At 37.6% G+C, this 21188-nt stretch overlaps 4 protein-coding genes across 4 annotated transcripts; 1 reads left to right on the top strand and 3 right to left on the bottom strand.

Moving 5' to 3' along the window:
- Nucleotides 1–1960: 1960 nt before the first annotated feature.
- Nucleotides 1961–4126, bottom strand: LOC141846509 (single-stranded DNA-binding protein, mitochondrial). Its single transcript, XM_074734553.1, is given in 6 exon segments — nucleotides 1961–2348; nucleotides 2975–3075; nucleotides 3809–3854; nucleotides 3857–3934; nucleotides 3937–4000; nucleotides 4070–4126. Coding segments are annotated over 6 exon segments (420 nt in total). The 3' UTR covers nucleotides 1961–2274.
- Nucleotides 4127–4750: 624 nt separating this feature from the next.
- LOC141845827 (uncharacterized) lies at nucleotides 4751–5584 on the bottom strand. The gene is made up of 2 exons (XM_074733830.1): nucleotides 5324–5584; nucleotides 4751–5068 (listed from the first exon to the last, which is right to left on the bottom strand). Exons 1-2 carry the CDS (start codon nucleotides 5582–5584, stop codon nucleotides 4751–4753), a joined length of 579 nt encoding a protein of 192 aa, XP_074589931.1.
- Nucleotides 5585–6764: 1180 nt separating this feature from the next.
- Nucleotides 6765–19464, top strand: LOC141846250 (putative protein phosphatase 2C 67). The gene is given in 13 exon segments (XM_074734260.1): nucleotides 6765–6864; nucleotides 9030–9489; nucleotides 10362–10470; nucleotides 11336–11386; nucleotides 11388–11423; nucleotides 12195–12231; nucleotides 13675–13719; nucleotides 14893–14945; nucleotides 16349–16513; nucleotides 17057–17140; nucleotides 17916–18005; nucleotides 18088–18135; nucleotides 19027–19464. Coding segments are annotated over 12 exon segments (1230 nt in total). The 5' UTR covers nucleotides 6765–6864; nucleotides 9030–9097; the 3' UTR covers nucleotides 19147–19464.
- An 847-nt stretch (nucleotides 19465–20311) lies between these two features.
- LOC141845816 (uncharacterized) lies at nucleotides 20312–20823 on the bottom strand. Its single transcript, XM_074733818.1, has one exon. The coding sequence runs from the start codon at nucleotides 20816–20818 to the stop codon at nucleotides 20312–20314; it is 507 nt and encodes a 168-aa protein (XP_074589919.1). The 5' UTR covers nucleotides 20819–20823.
- Nucleotides 20824–21188: the final 365 nt, after the last annotated feature.

Raw genomic sequence — 21188 nt, 5'->3', positions numbered from 1 at the left:
GAAAATATTTTTAAATATTATAAATTAATATTATTTAATTTAATTTAATTAATTTTGTAAATTTTATATATTATAAATTTATATTAGTTATTAACTTAAATAAGTAATATGTAAAATATTTATTATATTGCTAAGTTATTAGTTATTAATTTTATTAATTTAATTAAAATTAGTTATTATGTACCATAAAAATATTAATTTTATTAATAATTATGATCATAATAAAAATAGGGAACAAATTAATATATATGTTGAAATTAATATATATTATAAGATGGAAAAATAGAATATTCTAAGGAATATTCTTTTTAGTGTAAGAAATGGTGTCTCTTGGTTGGAGTTGAAAAAAAATTTGATATTGAAATGACACCAAATTGGTGTTGAAAGAGTACCAAAATGGATTTTATGGTTGGAGATGGTCTTATGAATGATAAGCCGGGGCTTCATGTATCTTTCAACAATAATGAAAATACGAAGTTCTCTTTTAAATTTCACCCAATCGTATCATTTGATGGGACCCACTTGTTGCCGAACCACGAGGGAGTTAGATTAGGTGAGCAAAATACCAACAATTTGTTGTTAACGTGAGAGCCGCCACCGGGCCACCACACAACTGGTTTGAACTTTGAACAAGCTGTGTAATTTATGCGAATATAAAATTATATAAGATAATAATAAATTGAAAATCTAATTTTAAAAAAAATAAAAAAGATTAAATATGTAATATAACGTGGCAAAAGGGATCTAACTCCTATGAAGACCATAATATTGTTTCTAATTCACAAATTATTAATTCACCTGAACAAGATCCACGTGAACTTCAATCATCATCGTCGTCGTCCTCTAAACAAAACATCACACCTCGAACTAGTCAACTGTCACTGTCACAGTCCACGTTTGCTCCTCCCCATGAACTGGAATCCAAAGAGCAGCCAGCAAGATGAAGGAAGGATCAGTCGTGGCAGCAGAGGAGCATGACGATGCACCGATAGATGATGTAAAGCTTCGCCTTCTGCTCCGGTAAGGTCTGGCTCAGCCTCCGCTGCTGCTGCTGCTGCGGCGGCGGCGGCGGCGGCGATTGCTTTCTCTGCTTCCTCCTCGCCTGTTTCTGGTTTCCTCCGGAGGAGAAGATCATGCTTTCCGTTTGGCCTTTGACGGCCTCTCGGACGGTGCCTTGGGGCCTTTTATAGAGGGGGAGGAGGCGGAGGTGGGCCTGCGCTTGAAGCTTTAATTTGATCGTGTCCATGGCGAAGGCAGGAGCGTGCGCTGCGCTTTGAATTGGCGAGCTGCACGCAGATTGAGGAGCCCTCGGGGGACAAGCCTCTGCCCTCTGCTGTAGCTCGATCTAACGTCTCTTTAATCACAAAAGAGTGGCCTTTTTGACACTGCAAAAACACATGAAACACATGAATTAGATACAATTTACTTATCAAAACTGAATCTGATTCGTGTTCTTCCCTTTCTCCTTTGATGAGATGGTGGAGCAAAGAATCTCACTGGTTACTGCAAACAGGAAAGAAGTCAATTGGCTTCCAAAATGGTGACTGGTTAAAGTTTTGCTAACATGTACAGTCAGAAGAAAACAAAGAACAGAGAAATTCAAAGATGGATGGGAAAATCTTGTTCCTGAAGTATTTTTTTTAAGCATTTGATCTCCAGAGGCCTGCTCGCTTGATTGGCAGCGTCCTCACAGGTTTTAATGGCCACGGTTCATGATGTGCAAGAATCTTGGACCACAAAAGAGCATCAATGGCTTTTCCACCCTGCCATTTGCCACCCCCTTTACCTCATAAATAGGCTCCATGGCCACTGTTTGTCCGACATCCAACAGCTTCAGATCCCCTAGCAGAGACCACTTTGTTTTTCAGCAGCACAGAGAAATTGAAAGGAAGCTCACAAGCAACACAAGCTATCTTTCTTAAGAATCATGAAGGGATCAATCTTTTCAATGCTGATGGATGGAGTAAAGAACTCTAGATCAAAGTTTGTGAAATTATTTTCTAAACAAGGCAAGGATCACAATTTTCTGAAACAGTGAGACCTAGAACAAAAATCTTTTGAAGGCAGGTTAGCCCTGGAATGCAGACTTGGGTAGCTATTTCCCAGTCATCTGCTGGAAGAACAATACAATGTCATTAAGATCAGAATCCCTTATGAGTGTGTGATCCAATTGGAATTTTTTGGAATAAGATCACCTAGACAATCTTTTTAACAGATAATGTCCTAAGCTTTTTGGCACCTGGAGGCTGGAGTGGTGAATCCAGATCATGCTTCTCAGTAATAACCCACATTTTTAGGCGCCTCTGATTCAGCAGCTGTGTTACCATGATTCAGAAACAGAAGACGACCTGCAGACATTTGAAAAGATGTTAGCATTCACAGATCTTTGTGAAGTAAAACAAATAGGTGTCAGATAGTTGAGTCAGATTGCATCATGAGCATACAGTAGTTAAGTGAGGGATCAAAAGCATACTACTAATCAGTTTATTTTTCTCATTCCAAGACTCCATGATCTATCAGCAAGATAAATTTAAGCACAACCACCAAACCTTAGACCATGTTCAGTAAATAATTTTTGCCAGCAGTTTAAATTATTCAACAGTTAAATCAAAAGCTGTCTGGCAGTGGATAAAGCTGTTGTTTTCCATACAAAATAAAATAAAAAAGATTCCAAATTCATACAGTTTTTCCTGATTTAACACCTAGTTAAAACTGTGGCAGTAAAAGCCGACCTATCCAGTTGGAACTAATCTATGATGCATTTGCAGATTTAGAAGCTAAAATTATCTACATCTATAGTTCCAATAGGCATGACTTCTGTGTGCCATCATCAGATAATGACATTTTCTTTCGGAATGATAGTTGATAAGCATACGATTAGTGGTACAAAGTTTATACTTGTAGGTTACAAACGGATGGTAATTTCTCTGATTGAAACCAAAGCAACTGAAAAAGGAAAGAGTGGCACTGGCACCGTCTCGTCGAATAGCAATTTCTCTTAATCGTCTAACTAAACCAGTAACTTGATCAGTGAAAACTTTAGTCTCAAGGTTTCCCTCCACAGACAAGATTGATCTACATTAAAAGAGAGTAACCCATAATCACCACTGAGAATAGTAATTCTAGCTTAAAATGCTGGCTATATATATGAAAACAAATCAATGTAACAAAAAAAAAACCCTGAAGTCATTTGCATGTGTGTGTGTGTAGAAGTCATTTGCATGTGTGTGTGTAGAGTTCATTAACATAAATGCAGCATACACCTTTGTAGACAAAAATCCCATAATTTTGACACTAAATAGTAGAAATCTTATACTAGATCAGCTTCACAAACTAATCAAATAATCCTTGCAATTGATTTGAGTGGTTTGATTTGGATGGACTAACAATGGTTCTTTAGGATTTTGAGGAAGTTAGGCAGTCATATCTACTAAAAGGTGGGTGCAGTTGTTGAAAAATTCTTCAATAGGCAGATCACGATTTAGAGTAAAACCTTGTCTTGCATCTTTTGCAAGTCCAATATTCAGGACATTGACTACGATAAACTTGGAGAAAGAGACTCTTTCTCATACACCTTTTATTTGTTTCTTTGAAGGAAACAACTATTGAAGGACATTCATCTCGAAGAGAATTGACAACTAATTATGGCCAGATCAAAGTAATAGCAGTAAAATCAACCACTTATATATTTATCAATATGGCGAAGCCAAAACTTACAATGGCAAAAATGGCATACGGATCAGAATTCTTACAGTTAAAGGTTCAGACGACTCCTTCACAATGCCAAATGAACTCGATTGTAATCAACCCTGGCTTGACATGCTTGAGAGCTAAGTTTCCCAGCCGATCTGGGTTCCTCATCGATCGGCGTAATCTCTCGGTTCCTCATTGTCAATGGGGCGTCGATTATTCCGGATTCCTCCCGTTCCCAGAGAAAGAGCACCACAGCGCTTCCACTTCTGAGATGCTTCTGCACCGGGCTCTTCACCACAAGAATCCCCTGCGAGGCAAACAGATCTCGAAGGATTTAGATTCCTGATCTATGAAATCATTCGTTGCAAAACCGCACCCTGTAAACGCCTTGATCGAGGGGACGCGCCGCTGGAGGGCCTCGTCGCTGCAGCATCGTCTGTTTCAGGGAATGACTCTTCGGGTTTGGTTCCCGGATCGGAAGAGTCGCCGGCGGCGAGGAAGAACCAGAGAGCGCGAGATCAGGCGCTTGGAAATGGAGGGCAGAAAAGAAATGCTCTTCGCTGACGCTACCTTTCCATTTATGGTAACGATTCCAATTTCCAAACCCTAGAGGACTACAACTCGACCGCCGATTTCTTTTTTCTTCCTTAAATGCAACGATTTTTTTCCAGATTTTTATTTTTTTCGTCATAATTCAGTACATTATCCATTTAAGAAAAATAGAAAAATGTACTTTTCACTAAACAGTGAAAAATATTAATAAGAGAACCATTTTCCAGAGCTACATAACAAAGAGAAAAGAACATCCACAAGACAGTTTCTCGTAACACCAGAGACACTATTTTGCAAATAAAACAAGGCCCAAATTACACTTAAGTCACACTAAACTAATACTCCTATAGTCATTTTCGGGATAATTAATTCTTAACCACACACTAAACTAAACTTTTCCCCACTTTCTATTGTTTTCTTTTTTCTTTTTTTTTTAAAAATATTTTCTGTTTTTGTTTTTTTACTAAAACTACACTGATAGTGTTAAAGTGAAGCAGGAGCAGTACTAGGAATGGAGAAAGAGGCCTGAGGAGAGTGACATCAAGAGCAAGGCAGCCTCCTCGACTTCTTCGCCGTGTTCCGCCGTTGCCTTCTTCTTCTCCTCCTCCCTCCCGCCTCTCTGCTTCTCGTGCTGCAGGAGCAGCAGCTTCAGCATCCTCTCCTGCTTCAGTCTCTGTCTCTTCTTCAGATCCTCTGGGCTCAGCGCCTCGCTCGCCTGGGCGTCGGAGCCGGCGTCCGATCGCGAACTTGTGCCCGTGCGGGATGCGGGTTCGAGTGCCTTTTTCCTCTTCCTGTACTTAATCCCGCACGCATTGCAGAGGGACTGCCAAAAGCAACCGAAGATTTGAGTAGTTCAGGGGATCGTAGAAAGTGCAATCGCGTTTTGGACCAAAGAAGCAATCAGGCATTCTCGAATTGACCAAACAAGAAACGGAAAATAAGAGCCGAGAAAACCCTAGAAGAATTTCAAGAGACCAAGCTCGATCGAACTCGAAAATCATCCGGATCAAGCTCCGGAAAATGCAGAATTAGGTCCGGAGATATCAAGAAACGCGAGGGAAAAAAAACAGATCGCGACCTTAGGCCCGGAAGGGCCGCTCCGCCACAGAGGCGTCTCCGAAGTGCCGCAATCGGTGCAGACTCTCGTCGGAGACCCGACGGCCGCCGGCGCTTCCCGCTCCTCCTCTGCCTTGGCCCGCCTCGTCAAGTACCGCCTCGCCGCCTTCGCGCTATCGCAGCCGCCGGCCACGTCTCGGAACTCGCCGCTGGATCTCCAATCCCGACGTCCATCATTCGCGATCGCCGTCGCCGAGATCATCAGCTCAGCTCGAAATACCATCCGGCAAATCAAGCAGAAGACGTGCGAGGGGTTTTATAAAGGGCGACGCTTCGGGACCTATTTTGCGAATAAACCCTCGTCTCATATTTCGGTTCCCAAAAACACCCTCTCCGCGGGCAATAATTAATTAAAATAACTCCGGAATGACGCGAATCTTAATCGTTTCTCTAAAAGGAAACGGTTGGAAACAAGTATTAAACGGGTGAAATGGATCAGATTAAGAAAATATTAGGAAATGATGGGAATCTTTTAGGAAAAGAGAGAGAGGCGAGGAATATTTGGAATCGGCGAATGATGAGGAGGAGGCGGGGGACAGATCCTGACACAGCGACACCTCCGGAACGGGAACAAAACGACAAAATAATTTTTATTTTTTGTTTTGGCATTTTTAAAATAATTTACCAATCAGTAAAAGATTTATATCCAAGAGAATAATCGATTGAGTGAATATTGCATCCATTAATACTTGATTTAGGTTAAAATTAAAAAACACCACTTTAAATTTGTATTGACATATCTCATCCTAGAATTACTCAATTATTCTTCCATACTATTTAATATTATTATTTTCATCTAATTGCTAAATTAATCGAGAACAAGGATTTAATTCATATGAAATATTAACTGTTATACAACATCATATGAATTCACATTATAGCAATACCCTTATGCGTCATGACCAACTGCAATTTCTCGATTTACCTCCTCACATATGGTCGTGTCCGACCGTGTGGGGCCGCAATCAAGATTGAAAATTAAGGTACATGGATTCCACCGCGAAGAGGTTAAAATTGAAATGAATATATCATTTATATTTAAGAGATCAATTGACTATATAATAAAAGTTTAATATGAGAAATTTGTAACTTTGAATTGTCTGTTACTATATGATTTAATTTATTTTAATAATTAATAAAAAAATTTATAGGACTTTAAAATTAATTAAATTATAAAAATTAAATATATGAATAAAAAGAAAGGTTCAGATTCCGATTCGGGTTCGAGTCACACGGTCCACACCGTCAAGGACGGACCAACTCTGGGTGTTGATTTTTCATCAAGCACGTTAACCCTCCTCCTGATTGGCGAGGCAGATACCACACGCCGGGGCCCATGTGCATCGATCGGGTAATAATCGCGGGAGCAAGCGAGGGCCTCAAAGCCTTTTTTTCGAGTGGGTTCTAGAGGAACGTCGAGCGACCGCATCTGGAGCGCCGCCTACGCCAATTGGATCCGCCGGCGCCGGCCGTCTCGTGAGTTCATGCCAGATGGGATTTCCGGTAAGGCGTCACGAAATCGCCCCGGAGCAGTTTTGATTTTTTCCAATATTTTCATTTAGGGTTCTTATAGGTATATTTGGCAAGGATTTTAGGTGGATTGACTGGATTGTAGTTTTTTTTTTACTGTAAAATATTAATTACGGAGTATAGCCCATCAAAGAGGCTGAGATAATTTGCTTCTAGGATTGCATATTAAGCTTTATTTGTGATTTTCTGTTTATTTTCGGACAAGCTTGCACTTTTGTTCGTAGCGACATGTAAATATTTGTCGGGAAGATAATGGATAGATATATTAAAAGAAATAGTAACTCTGTTTCTGTACTTTGTCCATTTTGTTACGACTAACATGATCTATTGCATGTTTGACAACGATAACATGTCACTATTAGATGCCATACATTCTATATATCGTCGGCTAATAGATGAGATAGCTACTATTAACTTGAGATTAAGGATTTTGGACTGATGCTTGGCTTGAAAAGTGAACGGGTCATGATAATTGAAATTAGAGTGAAACTATTCCAAATCAGGCTGAGGCATTGAAAAGGACTACTTGCGTGATGGTGGAGTCACCATTAGGCCTCGCATGCCAACGATTAGGGATGATTCTAGGAAATGAGTTAAAATTTAAACCTTGATGGGATGTGAAGCCTTAAGTAGTGCGGAGATTGTAACACCCCAATTTTTTCTCACATGGTGAGTTATGGGCTAATAGCGGAACTTTATAATCTTAGATGAGATAGCTGCTATTAACATGGGATTGCGAATTTTAGGCTAGTGGTTCTGCTTGAGAAGTTAACCAGCCAGTTCTCTTGTCTAAGTGGATCGTGACACATTACTCTTATGGTCTTTTCGCATATGCCACGTCAAAAATTGTGTTGACTCTAAGGTGGCTTGATACAGATACATGTTGTCAAAGTCCTCTTGCTGTATTTTTCAAAGATTGCATCTTTAACATTTCCTAACTTATTTACTTTTTGCCTTATACTATTCTCTAATTTGCTGGATTTTCTCTATTATTGTTATTATAATTTTTGAATGAGTGACTTAATGGTTATTATTGTTGCCCATTTTCGTGATTGAAGTCTTGTTCATTGACTAATACAATGGCCAATTGAACTTACAACTTTGGCTCTGTGGAAATAGGTGGTGCACTATGAAGTATATATTTGATCATCGATGTCCCTAATTATGTGTCATATTTTCCCCATAAGTATATAGTTTCTCTAAATTTTTTTATCAAATTGCCATAAGTCTTATTTTTAGAAGTAAACAAGCTATAGATAAAATCTATCTTAATTTATCTTTGTATGGTACTAGAATCAAACCATTTAGGCCAAAGACTGATATGTTAATAGAAAGTGATACTTTAAACCTTGATTTTAATTTACCCTACTATAAACCTTGATTTTAATTTCCCCCTTGTTCTACTGAAATTAACATCATAAGTTATAATGATTCTAAATGCCTCTTTCTATAAATCAGTTTCATCTAGTTATTGTCTTTTTATATATTTTGGCACATATCCATTCCTCCCTGTAGCAACTGCTTTATTTTTAGCACTGATACAGAATGTGATCAGAGGTTTTAGCTACACTCCCAGTATTTTTGTATAAAGAGTGAGAACACCTACTAAACTAAGAAAACTTCTAGTTGTTCTGTTTCCTGCTTTCCTAGGTATTATTGTCCATAATTTCATATGCTTGACATTGCAAATGTTTGGAACAAAAAGGAAATGTTTCTCAGTTATTCATGGAAGGAAAAGGTAAAATTTGAAGGATTGTGCTTGAGAAAGAAAATTATGTACAAGTAAAATGTGAGATGCTTTTTTTTTAACATCCTCTCCATATATGAAATGTTGGCATCTTTGGTTTTGCTCACTCATGTAGTTGATATTCCTTCAAAACACATTATCTTTTTGCAAAAGTCTTGGTGCTGGTTCTGAAATATTCCATTTTTGGGGGGAAATTTATATGATTGCTTTCTGTTCAATATTTTTGGAATTTAATTTGCTATTTTTGCACTCTTTCTATCAAGTATCCAATATGGTTTAACCAGAATTTGAAACCATCTTTTTAATATATATTCTGTTTTTTTTTGCTGTGCATGCTGGGAACATTGTATTACCCTCACTGGTACATTTTGTTTCATTTTTTCATGCTCAGGTTTGCAAGTGATAGTGTTTCTTTGAAAACTTAATAAAGCTGGATTTCGTTGTGATATTAGCATCGATATGGCTGATCATAAACGAGAGGGAAGTTTTGAGAATCTGGTTACGAAGAGGTCCAAAATTACTGATATCAACATAGGTTTAGAAAGTAAAAATAATAATGGAGACTCTACAAAAGTGTGGAATCAGTCAGTTTCAGCTGAAATGAATGGCAAGAAAGAAAACAGTTCGGATGAGAAGCTTTTTGGGAAAGCTGACAACAATAGTCAAGTATCTGTAACCCGTAATTCATCAGAGGATGTATCTTCACATAATTCAGTAGACTCAAAACAGCATGTGATTAGGGCGACATGTATTGAAGCTGATGCAGCAGAGGATAAAGGTTCAAGACACACTATGGAGGATGCATGGGTGGTCCTTTTAGACGCAAGCTTGGAAACTCCTGGAAAACTTAGGTTCTGATTGTTAATTCTTTCATCTTCATGAAAATTGCCTAATTGTTCTTATATACAAACTCATTCTTTTTCCCTGCTTCAGTCTTATCTCGTGCAAGGATGATGATGTATTTTTTTAAAGCATCTTTTTTGTTATTAGTTATCTTTGCTGAGTTAATATCAATCTCAACTGCAGTGTTCAATTTTGATTGAGTTAAAGCAGGAGTATTTTTTTCTTTCTGTCTCTCAGAACCATGATCTAAATCTGGATACTTGTTGAGATATTTCACCTAATTATGTTTTCCATTTCATATGGTAGATGAGATTGTCCTATTCTGTAGGCATTTCCTATGCTGCTAAAAAATATCTGAATATACAAGATTATCCTGTTCAATAAATCATCTCAAGTTGCCGACACTTGCTCAAAGATTGCTAGTTTATCATACAAATGCATATTATATAATAAAATGTATAATACCAAGGATAAGGATAAGAATTCTTAATCGTACTAAAAGGATTCAAATTATGCTTTACATATCAAAATCTTTTTTTTCTTCTTGATAGACTTCAGTAAGAGAATAAGCTCAACTTGAAAAAAGTTATGCACCTGCTGGTTCATGTAGCTTATAGTGTGTGGTTATTTTGTTTATTAGTATAATATTTTTTAATCTAGGTGCTTTTGAGTTTTGACTATATGCCTTGATGACTATATGAATGGTGCTTCAGATCTCTTTTCTATTTCTATGTATATAATGCTGAAAGATATATAATGAATCTGTACACAAGGAAAATCCACATGTGCTATGGCATTTTTCATGCTAAGGAGATTTTTATTTCATGTTTTCACTTGTTATGGGTGATTGAAACATATTCATGGTTTAACTTCTCCACAGATGTGCTCATTTTTCAATTTATGATGGGCATGGTGGTCGCATGGCTGCTGAATATGCACAGAAGCATCTACATCCAAATGTTCTTGCAGCAGGGTTACCACGTGAGTTGGTGTGTCTGCTTGTTCTATGTTATTTTAATAGTAGTGATTAATGTTTGATCTTGTCTTTCTTCAGAATCTTCTTGTTACCAAAATAACTTTAGAAATCTTATTCCATTAAGAGATACAAGCCCCTCTTTATATAGGAGGTTTATGGACCTATTCTAGGAGATTTATTCTAATAAACACAACCAACTTCTAATAAATATAACCAACGGCATGGTGGTCGCATGGCTGCTGAATATGCACAGAAGCATCTACATCCAAATGTTCTTGCAGCAGGGTTACCACGTGAGTTGGTGTGTCTGCTTGTTCTATGTTATTTTAATAGTAGTGATTAATGTTTGATCTTGTCTTTCTTCAGAATCTTCTAAAATGATATTCATGCAATTATTTAGTGTGTAACCTGAAAGGAGTAGAATAGCTGCCCCATAACTAGAAAAAGGGAACCAGCTAACTTCAGTTCTTTCTTTTATAGAAAAACCCGATTTATTACTTAATCAGTACTTTCCCAGGAGTTGAGTTCTTTTGAACTAATCTTTTATGATCATTGTACATTTTCAGAAAGTAGCTTTATCTCTGTTATGCATACAGGATTATATTTGTTGCAAACTTCATGAATACATGTGAATCCTATCTGTACCTACCTTCTCAATATACTTATTTTGGCAGTTTAAGTAACTTTCAAATCATTAATTAGACATGCATGTTCATGTATGATAAACATGCTATTTGGTAGATATGAGATTAGTCACAAGTTTTGGTGGAGCTTAAACTCTAAGGAATTTGAAGTTCTACTACATTCACAGCATGCATTTTTATTTCCAACTATTTGGGATTCTTATCCAAGAGATAAGAACCAAAATAAAAATGTAGCCTTTTGGCTGGATGGGATTTTTTTTTTCAAGCTCACACAATGCTGATCTGCAATACTAAGGAGACTTGGAGATTTCTAATATATATTGTAAAGTGAGCAAAGTTTGGTTCATTGTTCTTAATTTGGTTACATGTGATGCTTAACCTTTTTGATACTTAACTTTGCCATTGTTTAACTTGTAACATATTCATTTTTGTTTTGGGAAGGAAACACAGACCTTCCAATCATTTTTTTCCCGCAATCAAATATAGAGGATTTTTAGGCGCTATATTCCTCTGAAAAAAATCATGTAAATTTCTTTTGTCAATGCATAATGAGGTTATATGATTCCTGTTTTTCATAGACATTGTTCTTGTTAGCTATGTAGGAGAATCTCTGGGGTTGCTGCATATTGGCACTCTGTGCCTCATAATCTTCTTTCGTGCCAACTTATTTTTTAAAACCAAATGTGAAATGTACTGATGGAAATCTATAAATTTGTTAAGCTTAATGGTGTGAGGAGTTCAGACAGTTAGAAATGAAAAAACCTTGATTTATAACAACTTGACGAGTGAAATAATATTTTCTTTAAACAGCTCTGGGTAGACAACCTTACATAGTTTCTACATAGAAATTATATATAGATCAGCAAAGACTTGCCATTGATGATATATTTATTCAAGCTGTTTTTTTTCCCAAATGTTTGTGCTTATAGAAATAGGATGCAGATGCATACCTATCTCAAAATCTTCAATTTTGGCTAATGTGTATTATTATCTGAAATTATCTAGGTTTACTGTTACTCTTTTGGGTGATAAACAATGATTACAGTCATGTCTTCGTTCTTATATTCTACCTATTTGATTTTGATTGTTGCAGATGGATATCAAGGTGGCTAAGAAGGCTATCATCGAAGGTACTAAGATAGCTTGAAATTTTCATTTGAGCTTGAGCACATAAGAAGTATCTAATGTGGCTACTTTTGAACTTCCAAATTAAGTTTGCTTTTATTATTATTTTGGTCTTGATACTATGTTTTTAATGGAAAAGCCTTGCTGCCTTGCTAATTATGGAATTAGAATAAGTCAAATAAAAAAAGGGAATTACAGAATTTTATAAATCTAGGTTCTTTTGTCAGGTTTGCTTCAGCCATGAATCTTTTGCATCTTCTACATTTGTTTCAGACCCTAATCTAAAACATCGGTACCAAATTGACAAGCTCAAGTCTCAAATCAATCCCAGAATTTACAGAAAAAATGTTATTCCTTCAATAACTTCCATTCTACAACATTTTCTCAATCTGGAACTTTAGAGCAAACCACCACTGAATCCAATTATGAAGAATGATAATCAATTTAAACAACTCAAATCAATTCATTGCTAAACTTACAACTATATAATATCAGTGATCATCGAAATCTTTATCTTTTCTTCCAAACAATAACAAACTAAATCCTATCCTAGCAAATCTATAAAACCATTCAATCATGAACTAAATCAAGAACCAAGAATCCAAATTGGTAGATTCAGACAAACACAACACCACAAACCCCTCCTGCAGTCACCACCCATTACGATTGAACCATCATTTGAGAGTCGCCAGAAACCAGATTAGGGCAGATCAATATGTCCTAGTTACATTCCTCCCCAGATATCCATATATTTACCACCATAACCACTAGAATGCCAACGAATGAGAATGGAAAGGTTCAAAATCTGAAAAAATAAAATTATGAATCAAAGTGGATAATACCTTCATACAAAGCTCAGATCTATGCTGGATCAACATATCCAAAGAGCATCACCTAAACAGATCTAATGGTCTTTGCAGTGATTGCACTAGCAAATCTCTATCTTTGAAACTAGCTCAGTTACTATCTGGCTCCTGCTCAACCCAATTGGAAGATCCTCAAGCCCTCACCAAACTCTAATTCCAACTATAGAGATTGAATTAAATCCTAATTGATTGCAATTGATCCAAATCTTGCCGAAATTGATCGATTATGTTGCATTTGATTACATCAATTGACTTAATTGAAACCTAGATATAACATCTGCATTTGCCATCTACTTATTTGATTCTCTTTGTTTTTTTTCTTTAAAAGATATGATGCCTGCTATTACTCTTTTGATGCTTAAATTACTCCATGTGCTGTCCTGCTTCATTCAGCAGTTCATTTATAGATATGGATTTGCAATACTTTATTAACTGGTATGTGGTATTAGTTCACATCGTATTTTTTATTCATGTAATGATTAACATATGTTTCTATTTTTATATTTTATTTTTGAAAAACTGTGTCAGATAAACCACCTTTGCCTATCAAGTCTAATTATTTCTTGACATGTACTACTACAGGTTTTCGTAAGACTGATGAATCATTATTTCAAGAAAGTGCTAAAGGTACACATGCAATATTTATTTCACTGTGTAAGATTTGTCTTTTTAGAAATTGTAATGTTGCACAGTTGTTTGAGTTAGGATTGTTCACCATACGAGATTTTGTAGCCATGCTCATGCTTAATTAAGAACTAGGATAAGCTGTGTAATACAAGAGGGTGATTCCTTTATGGATGGTTGTATCTCCTTTTCTTATCATTGAACTTCAGATACATTTTGTTTTTATCTCTTTAAAAATTTTATGTTAGCAACTTGGAAGAGCATGTTCTCGTCTAAATGACCACTGGATTGATTGGATCCAACTGAGGTCCAATTCTCTGCAGCTTAATCCTGAGTATTCAGGACCCTAAGATGCAGGATGCGTGTGGAGAATTTTTAGTTGGTGCAACTTGCCAATGTAGCAATTGGTTTCTCGCTATGGTATATAGAATGTTAAATGTATCATTCCACATGTTATCATCTTTGTAGCTTAGCAGAAACAATTTCATTTGAATATTTGTATGGAAATTTTTAATGCTTCTATTATTTAAAGGAAACTTTCTAGTTTTCTTAAAATATTTATTGAATGCCTACCTGGTTGATTGTTTGTTTTTGTTTGAAAAAGGACCCATACTTATTGGAGAGGATATATTCTGTGTGCTATCCAATTCTCTTGGTAGGTGTGAAGGGCCTCTTTGTTTCCTTTTACCCTTGGATGTCACAGAGAAAGCATCTGTAGCAGGGTAAAACTTAGGCTGACCCAACTAAAAGTTATAATCCAATCTATGGACATTTGTTTGCAAGTGCGTGTATTTCAGGATCTGACATGTCTTGGTCACAATTATAATTTTAGGTTTGTAGATTAGCTGGCATAAAGAGTATCCAAAAAATTTCACATTAGGTAACTGTGAAGTTAGATGGTCACATTTTTGAGTTGTGTTTATTTTTTCCCAGACAATGTTTGTTAAGGAGCTCTCAGCTGCCCCACCAGCACAAGCTCTTCTTCATTCTACAAGTGTTTCTACTATTCCCTTTCCTACAAGGCATTAGTTTTTACTAATCGACATCATTTTCGAAAAAAAAAAAAAATTTATCAACTAGGAAATTTATGTAATGTAACTGCTAGTAGAGGTACCTTGACAATTTTGACTCAAATATAATTTTTTGCATGATCTGGTGTATACTGAAAATTTTCAGGAAATTGGCAAGATGGGGCCACTGCTGTATGTGTGTGGATCTTAGGGGAAACGGTTAGTTAGTTTTGCTTTAGATCATATTTTTCATTTTGCACCACCTCTCGTGTACCTTATTTTATTAAGGTTTATTCAAGACTTCAAGTTGCTACCATCATGCTGTCTGAAATCTTATAAATTGAGAGATTGTAAAATTTTGATTTTACCTGTATGAAATCTTTTTGGAAGGATATCTGTAGCCATGATCTAGATATCTTATCTCTTTTGGATGACAATCATAAAAAATGGTAGGATAGTAACCTTTGTATAATTTTTGCATTTTCTTGGAAATTTCTGCAATTTTTTTAAATTTCAATTTGTACCAGTTTGTCAATTTCTACTGAGCATTATGTTTTCTTTGATGTATCCTTAAATGAATTTGGGTCTCTCCTACTCCAACAAAAAGGGTTGGAACTTAACTGTGAGGGGTTAACAAATTCTGATCACCTTGAACCAATTGGAAACTGATGCTAATTCTGAATTCTGAATTTTGGATTTTGTTTTTTCTTTAAATGTGATAGATGGGTTTCAAGTGTTTTCAGAAAACACAACAAATCCAAACCTGAACCGATTTACAATTATATATGAAAAATATAATATATTATAATATGATATAATATACACAACATATAAACCTGAAAAATAAAAAAAAATAAAAAAAAAAAACTTGAAACTGAATAGAAGTTTTTCCCCCATGATTTCAGGGTCCAATTTGAAACTTGACTTGACTTAACCCTGGTTCACCTGTATAATTGCTTGTCGGGTCCTAACTTTATTTCAAAGATTCATTTGGCCTAGTATCTAGCACCACCAATGTTTTTCCCATTTCTAGATTAGAAAGGTGGAGGTTTGTGTTAGACCTGATAACTAGCCTAAAATTTTACTAACAACCTTATAAACATTATAGCCAATCCCAATAGTTGGGATTTGTGGCTTTATGTTGTTTTGCCCGCTATGACAACATATATTTCTCTAGCTACATTGAGCTATCACCACGCTGCAGATGGTTACAGGGAGCTAATTCTCTCAGGGTAATATGGATGCTTCAATCAAGGCTTCCATCTTGGATGAGTTATCAAATGACAGAGAGAAAACAATGGAGGAATCATAGCTGAAAAATGAGAAAATGAATAGTCATTTTTTCTGCTCTTGCTTTTACCAATTCACATAGGCATTCTCCTAGATGTTGAAGATTGTCTCATTTTCGTTGAAAGATGTCTTTCAACAACAATAATGACCAAAAGATGTATTTCATAAACAATAATGCAGTGTGCCACTGCCACAAACAAATTGGTGTTCATGCCATTTTTACAATTCTCACCATAAAATGTAGTCCCTACCCTTATGTGCGATATCATTGAACTTTCTATGCCAATGCTTCCTTCTGAAAGTGCTAGTATTGTGTTTCTGAGTTCATCCAGGTATTAATTGCTAATATTGGGGATGCTAAAGCTGTATTAGCACGTTCAGTTGGTGAAGAGAGTTCACAGGCTCTATCAGATAAAACACGATCTCAACTGAAAGCCATTGTTGTGACAAGGGAACATAAAGCAATCTATCCACAAGAACGTGCACGTATCCAGAAGGTGAGAGTTTTTATTCCTGCATAATAGTTGCATTATTGGAACTTGTACGGCACTAAGAATGAAATTATGCACTTATTTAATCTCTTTGAGCCACATTGAATGTTGTTTGCAATTCTATTGAATTTTAATGCATAAGCTATAACTTGTAACAGTTTGAAATCTTTTTCAAGCAGTATTTTAATTATCTATTCCTTAAGAAGGGGGAGTATTGGCGCAACGATAAAGTTATTGCCCTGTGACCTTATGATCATGAATTCAAGTCGCGAAAACAACCTCTTGCAATGCAGGGGAAAACTGCATATAACAGACCCAATGTGGTTTGACCTTTTCCCGAGATCCCATATTGACGGGAACTTCGTACACTAGACTGTCTATTATTTTAATTATCTATTCCTTAAACAATAACTTCCGTGGTACAATGTGTGATGGATATTTTATAAAGCAATTCAAAGAATTTATTTGCAAGTGCACGTATGCATGTCAGTTTGTGAGTATAATTGTTCTATGATCAACAGATAATGGTATAGTCTCTTGCTTGTGCAGGCTGGAGGTTCTGTGAGTTCTAATGGACGATTGCAAGGACGACTTGAGGTTTCTAGAGCATTTGGAGATCGACAGTTCAAGAAGGTTGCTAATTATATGTTCTTTTGAATTTGTTTGTATGCAAATTAACGTTTACACATTCGAAATGGACGCTAAAGAAGGTTACCAATAATAATCTGTGAAAAAAAATTTGGATATGAATTACCTTTAACACATTTGAGCTGTCATTTGAAATTTGCTGTTGAAGGTCATTAGCACATCTAGAGATTTATGTCTTTTGCAACCTGTTGTATCGCAGCTTTTAGGCATTAGACTTTTACTCCCATAATATAATTTTAAAAACCAATGTGAGTTGTTGTTTTTTTTTTGTAGAATTTTAATACTAGCACTTGTCTCTCTATGCTAATTCTGTTTTTTTTTTCTCTTCTCCAGTTTGGATCTTAATGTAAATATTAAATTGTTAGATACAAGATGATTCTCAATTGATCCTATTCAACCAACTAGTTTAAGCCACAGACATAGCATTTAAGAAGTGAATCAGTCATTAACTAAGTGGGATGTTAAGTCCACACTTTAAGTCAAAGTTTTTTTGTGTGTGTGTTTTCTTATTCATCTATAGATTTATTCTATGTGCCTATAGCTCAGCCTCAAGCTAAAGCATAATTAACAAGAAAGGAAGATTATCTTCTTGGTGTATCTTAATGAAAACATCAAATACAACACATTGTTTTCAGTTCCATGTCAATGCCTTGACTCCTCTTTTACACGTCTCAGCTTTTGCATTTGCATCAATGTAATTTTGAGGTTATAGCCCATTGTAAAATACCCAAATGCCTGAAAACATTGTAATGTCATGCAGGTTGGAGTTATTGCAATCCCTGATGTCCATTCTTTTGAGCTTACGGAACGTGAGCACTTCATGATTCTTGGTTGTGATGGCTTGTGGGGGGTAACTCATTAATTTTCTTGTGAAAAAGAACTGTGATTATATATGACATGGACTAACATTCTACCATGAGTTGCTGTAACAGGTTTTTGGGCCCAGTGATGCTGTCGATTTTGTCCAGAAACAGTTACAGGTAAATATCATACATAAATTCTGGCTTCAGCTTTAATGATATTTTGAAGTGAATCCTCCAGTTCTCTCCCATGTTTTGTTTTTTTTTGGTTTAAACAAATCGATATAAACATGCTTTAATTGCGAAATTGGTACACTTTGTTTTCTCCCCAATCATATCTTAGTAATATGACCAATTTTAAATTGGATATGATATGGGTAAATAGAAAATCTGTTTTGAGATAAAATAATAATTATTAAAAAAGTTTTCAGCTTTTTTCTTACTATTGTCATAAACCATAAAACAGTTTCTGGCTTTTTCATAGGTGCGTACAAACATGTTTTCTTTAAAACATTTTTTCTAAGAACATTTTTGTATTCTACCTTCTGCTCCTATGTTGAATCCAAAGCAAGAAACGTTGCATTTGTTTCAATGTTTTTGTCCCATTCAGAATAATCAAATTCAGGAACGTTTAGGTATGTTCCTAATCCTTGTCATAAGAAGTCATTTAGGAAGAGCAAAATTTAGTTCTTCATTTGTGTAAAAGTTAATGTTGTCATAAGAGTGATCTATCATAATTACCTTAGCCTCACAAATTCTATAATAGAACATATGTGACCTTTTTATGTTAAATTACTTTTAACATAGTTTGTGTCTTTCTTTATGAGAAAAACACAGTGATATCTTGTTTGCTAAACAATTTCGACCTCAATGCAACGTTTCCAAATGCGATATATCTATATCTATGGTCACTACCTGTATGCTGCATGCTTTTTTTTCTTGCTTGAAATGAAACAACCAACTTTGTAAGCAGTTTATTGACTGTAAAATTTCCTCATTCTAATTCCATAACTAAGCCACTAGCTCTCCGCATCGAGCTCACTTAACCTTCGACGACACTTGCTGTTACAGGAGACCGGATCTGCTACGACTGCAGCCCGTCGTCTTGTTAGGGAAGCCGTCCGCGAAAGACAATGCAAGGATAACTGCACTGCTTTAGTTATCTTATTCAAGCATGATGGTGGCTCATGAATGTATCTAGTTCTACGGCCACATTCTATCAAAATCTAGAGAGCCAAAAACTCTTGTATCAAGCACCTATTTTTCTTCAGAGTCAGCTGAATTGGGTAAGTATGGATGAACTTCTTGGCATTTTTTAGTTCGTGTTGTGTTTGTTAGCATTCTACACTCATGGCAAACAGTTTGTGGATGAGTACGTGTGTAATCGTTATGACCGGTTCTTGTGAATTGGAGTGGATTCATAGATGATAAGTGGATGTGGTAGGCGTCATAGAATATACCAGAATTGTTGTAGTTTATAGTGATAAGATATTAGCAGCACACACTTCAGCAAGTCTGTTCCGTCGTAATCAATTTAATTATGTCCCTGAAGCAAAATTATAAACACATGGTCATTTGAGGTCAATTTTCAATAAGAATATTTATTCCTTGTAAAGTCTTACTATAGGATTACTTTACAGAGTTTTGATATTTTGCGCGACCCGTGCTGCGTGACCCCATGAGCAATACAATCGACCCATTGTCGTTGCCGCCGCCCTCGACGCGCCGTCCGACCACCGTCGGCCATTGACTTGAGTATGATCGACGCGCCACTCGTCAGCGTGTCAGTCGACGTCGGATTTCGATTGGATTGTGGTTGGAATTCGGCGAAATTTAATCGGAACGCAACGGCAATGGCATGCGCCAATTTCCAGCTAAATCGTAGTTGGATTGCGACCAAATCGCGGCTGGAGATCGACCGAGGAAGGATCGGCGTGCGATGGCGGTCCTTCCTTGGTTGGTCTCCAGTCGCGATTTGGTCGGAAATCGATGCGCGCCACTACTGACCGCGTTTTCTGTCAAATTTCGTCGGATTTCGGTCACAATTCGGTCAGAATCAGACGCTGGCCGACGTGTCGGCGAGTGGCGCGTCGATCGTGTCCGGGCCGGCAGTCGGTGGTGGCTGGACGGCACGGCGATGGCGGTTGGCAGCGGCGGAGGTCGGGGGTGAGTGGCACTATGCACTTTCACATTTGGATGGTCAGATATGGCGTGCGATCGAGTGATGAACGACGGATTGGGTGGCGCTTACGGACGCGGAAGAGGGAGTCGCGCAAAATATCAAAAACGTATATTAAAAATTTTGGTGGAATCGGACTGCAGCATAATTTATAATTGTTAAGGATGAATTTGATCCTCATCTTGATCGAATGCCTTCCTCGTGGATGGTCTCCAGGTTTGGCCTCCTCGACCTGGACAGGTTCAACCTGTACTTGAACTCTCCGAGCTCAACCACCGCCGCTGCCCCCTCACTTTCCTCCCCCAACTCCGACGTGCTCTCCGCCGCCGCCGACGCGTCCGGCAGCAGCCTCGCGCTTCGGCCGCCCATCTCCTTCCGCACGCCCGCCAGCAGCACCGCCATGTCCGCGGCGGACACCACCGCGTTCGCCCGCTTCATCGGGAACATGACGTACACCTGCCCCGCCTCCAGCTCCTCGTCCGCCGTGAGCGGCGCGAACCGGCGGCCGACGTGCACGGACCTCGAGCTGACGAGGAAGTGCCCTGGCGCGTCGAGCATGAACTCCGCCGCGGTGGCCGGGCCCTCGGCGCGCCGCACCTCGCCGCCCGGGAGGACCACACTGGTCGACCCGAAGCCGTCGCCGCCGCCGCCGATGGCGAGCGCGCACGAGACGTAGCTCCCCATGAATCTCGACGATCGATCGAACGGCACGAGAACGACAAACACAGGGCCACAATTAGCTGGAGAGAAAAAAAGTTCACGTTGGGAAATTGCAGAGTCGATCTGCTTGTGGAGCCGGCAACCGCAGCAGTTGCAGTTGATCAAATTCTAGTTTTCAAGTGAGGAATAAATAAGGCCTTCGAGGCTTTGACCTGAGACCAAGTCAACGCCTATCGACTTCTTGGTCAAAACTGGTATGTATTAAACACATCTCAAATTTGACCAATTCATTTGACGGGGCTAAACAGCAGCTGACTCCTCTTTCAGAGACTCATTTGGCGAGGAGAAAATAAGAGGAATTGAGGATGCTCGTTGGCTGTGAAACGGTTAATTT

The sequence above is a fragment of the Curcuma longa genome, chromosome 15 (genome assembly GCF_044706935.1).
Source record: "Curcuma longa cultivar G26 ecotype Majalengka, Jawa Barat chromosome 15, ITB_CL_G26_1.1, whole genome shotgun sequence".
Taxonomy (NCBI): Eukaryota; Viridiplantae; Streptophyta; class Magnoliopsida; order Zingiberales; family Zingiberaceae; genus Curcuma; species Curcuma longa.
This window is presented reverse-complemented; position numbering and strand designations above follow the sequence as displayed.

Excerpts from the sequence above, each read along its gene's own strand:
- LOC141845816 (XM_074733818.1), bottom strand. The coding sequence starts at position 20,818 with ATGGGGAGCTACGTCTCGTGCGCGCTCGCCATCGGCGGCGGCGGCGAC.
- LOC141845827 (XM_074733830.1), bottom strand. The coding sequence starts at position 5,584 with ATGGTATTTCGAGCTGAGCTGATGATCTCGGCGACGGCGATCGCGAAT. Across the intron at positions 5,069-5,323 it reads GCGGCCCTTCCGGGCCTAAG|TCCCTCTGCAATGCGTGCGG; the intron begins GTCGCGATCTGT and ends TGCTTTTGGCAG.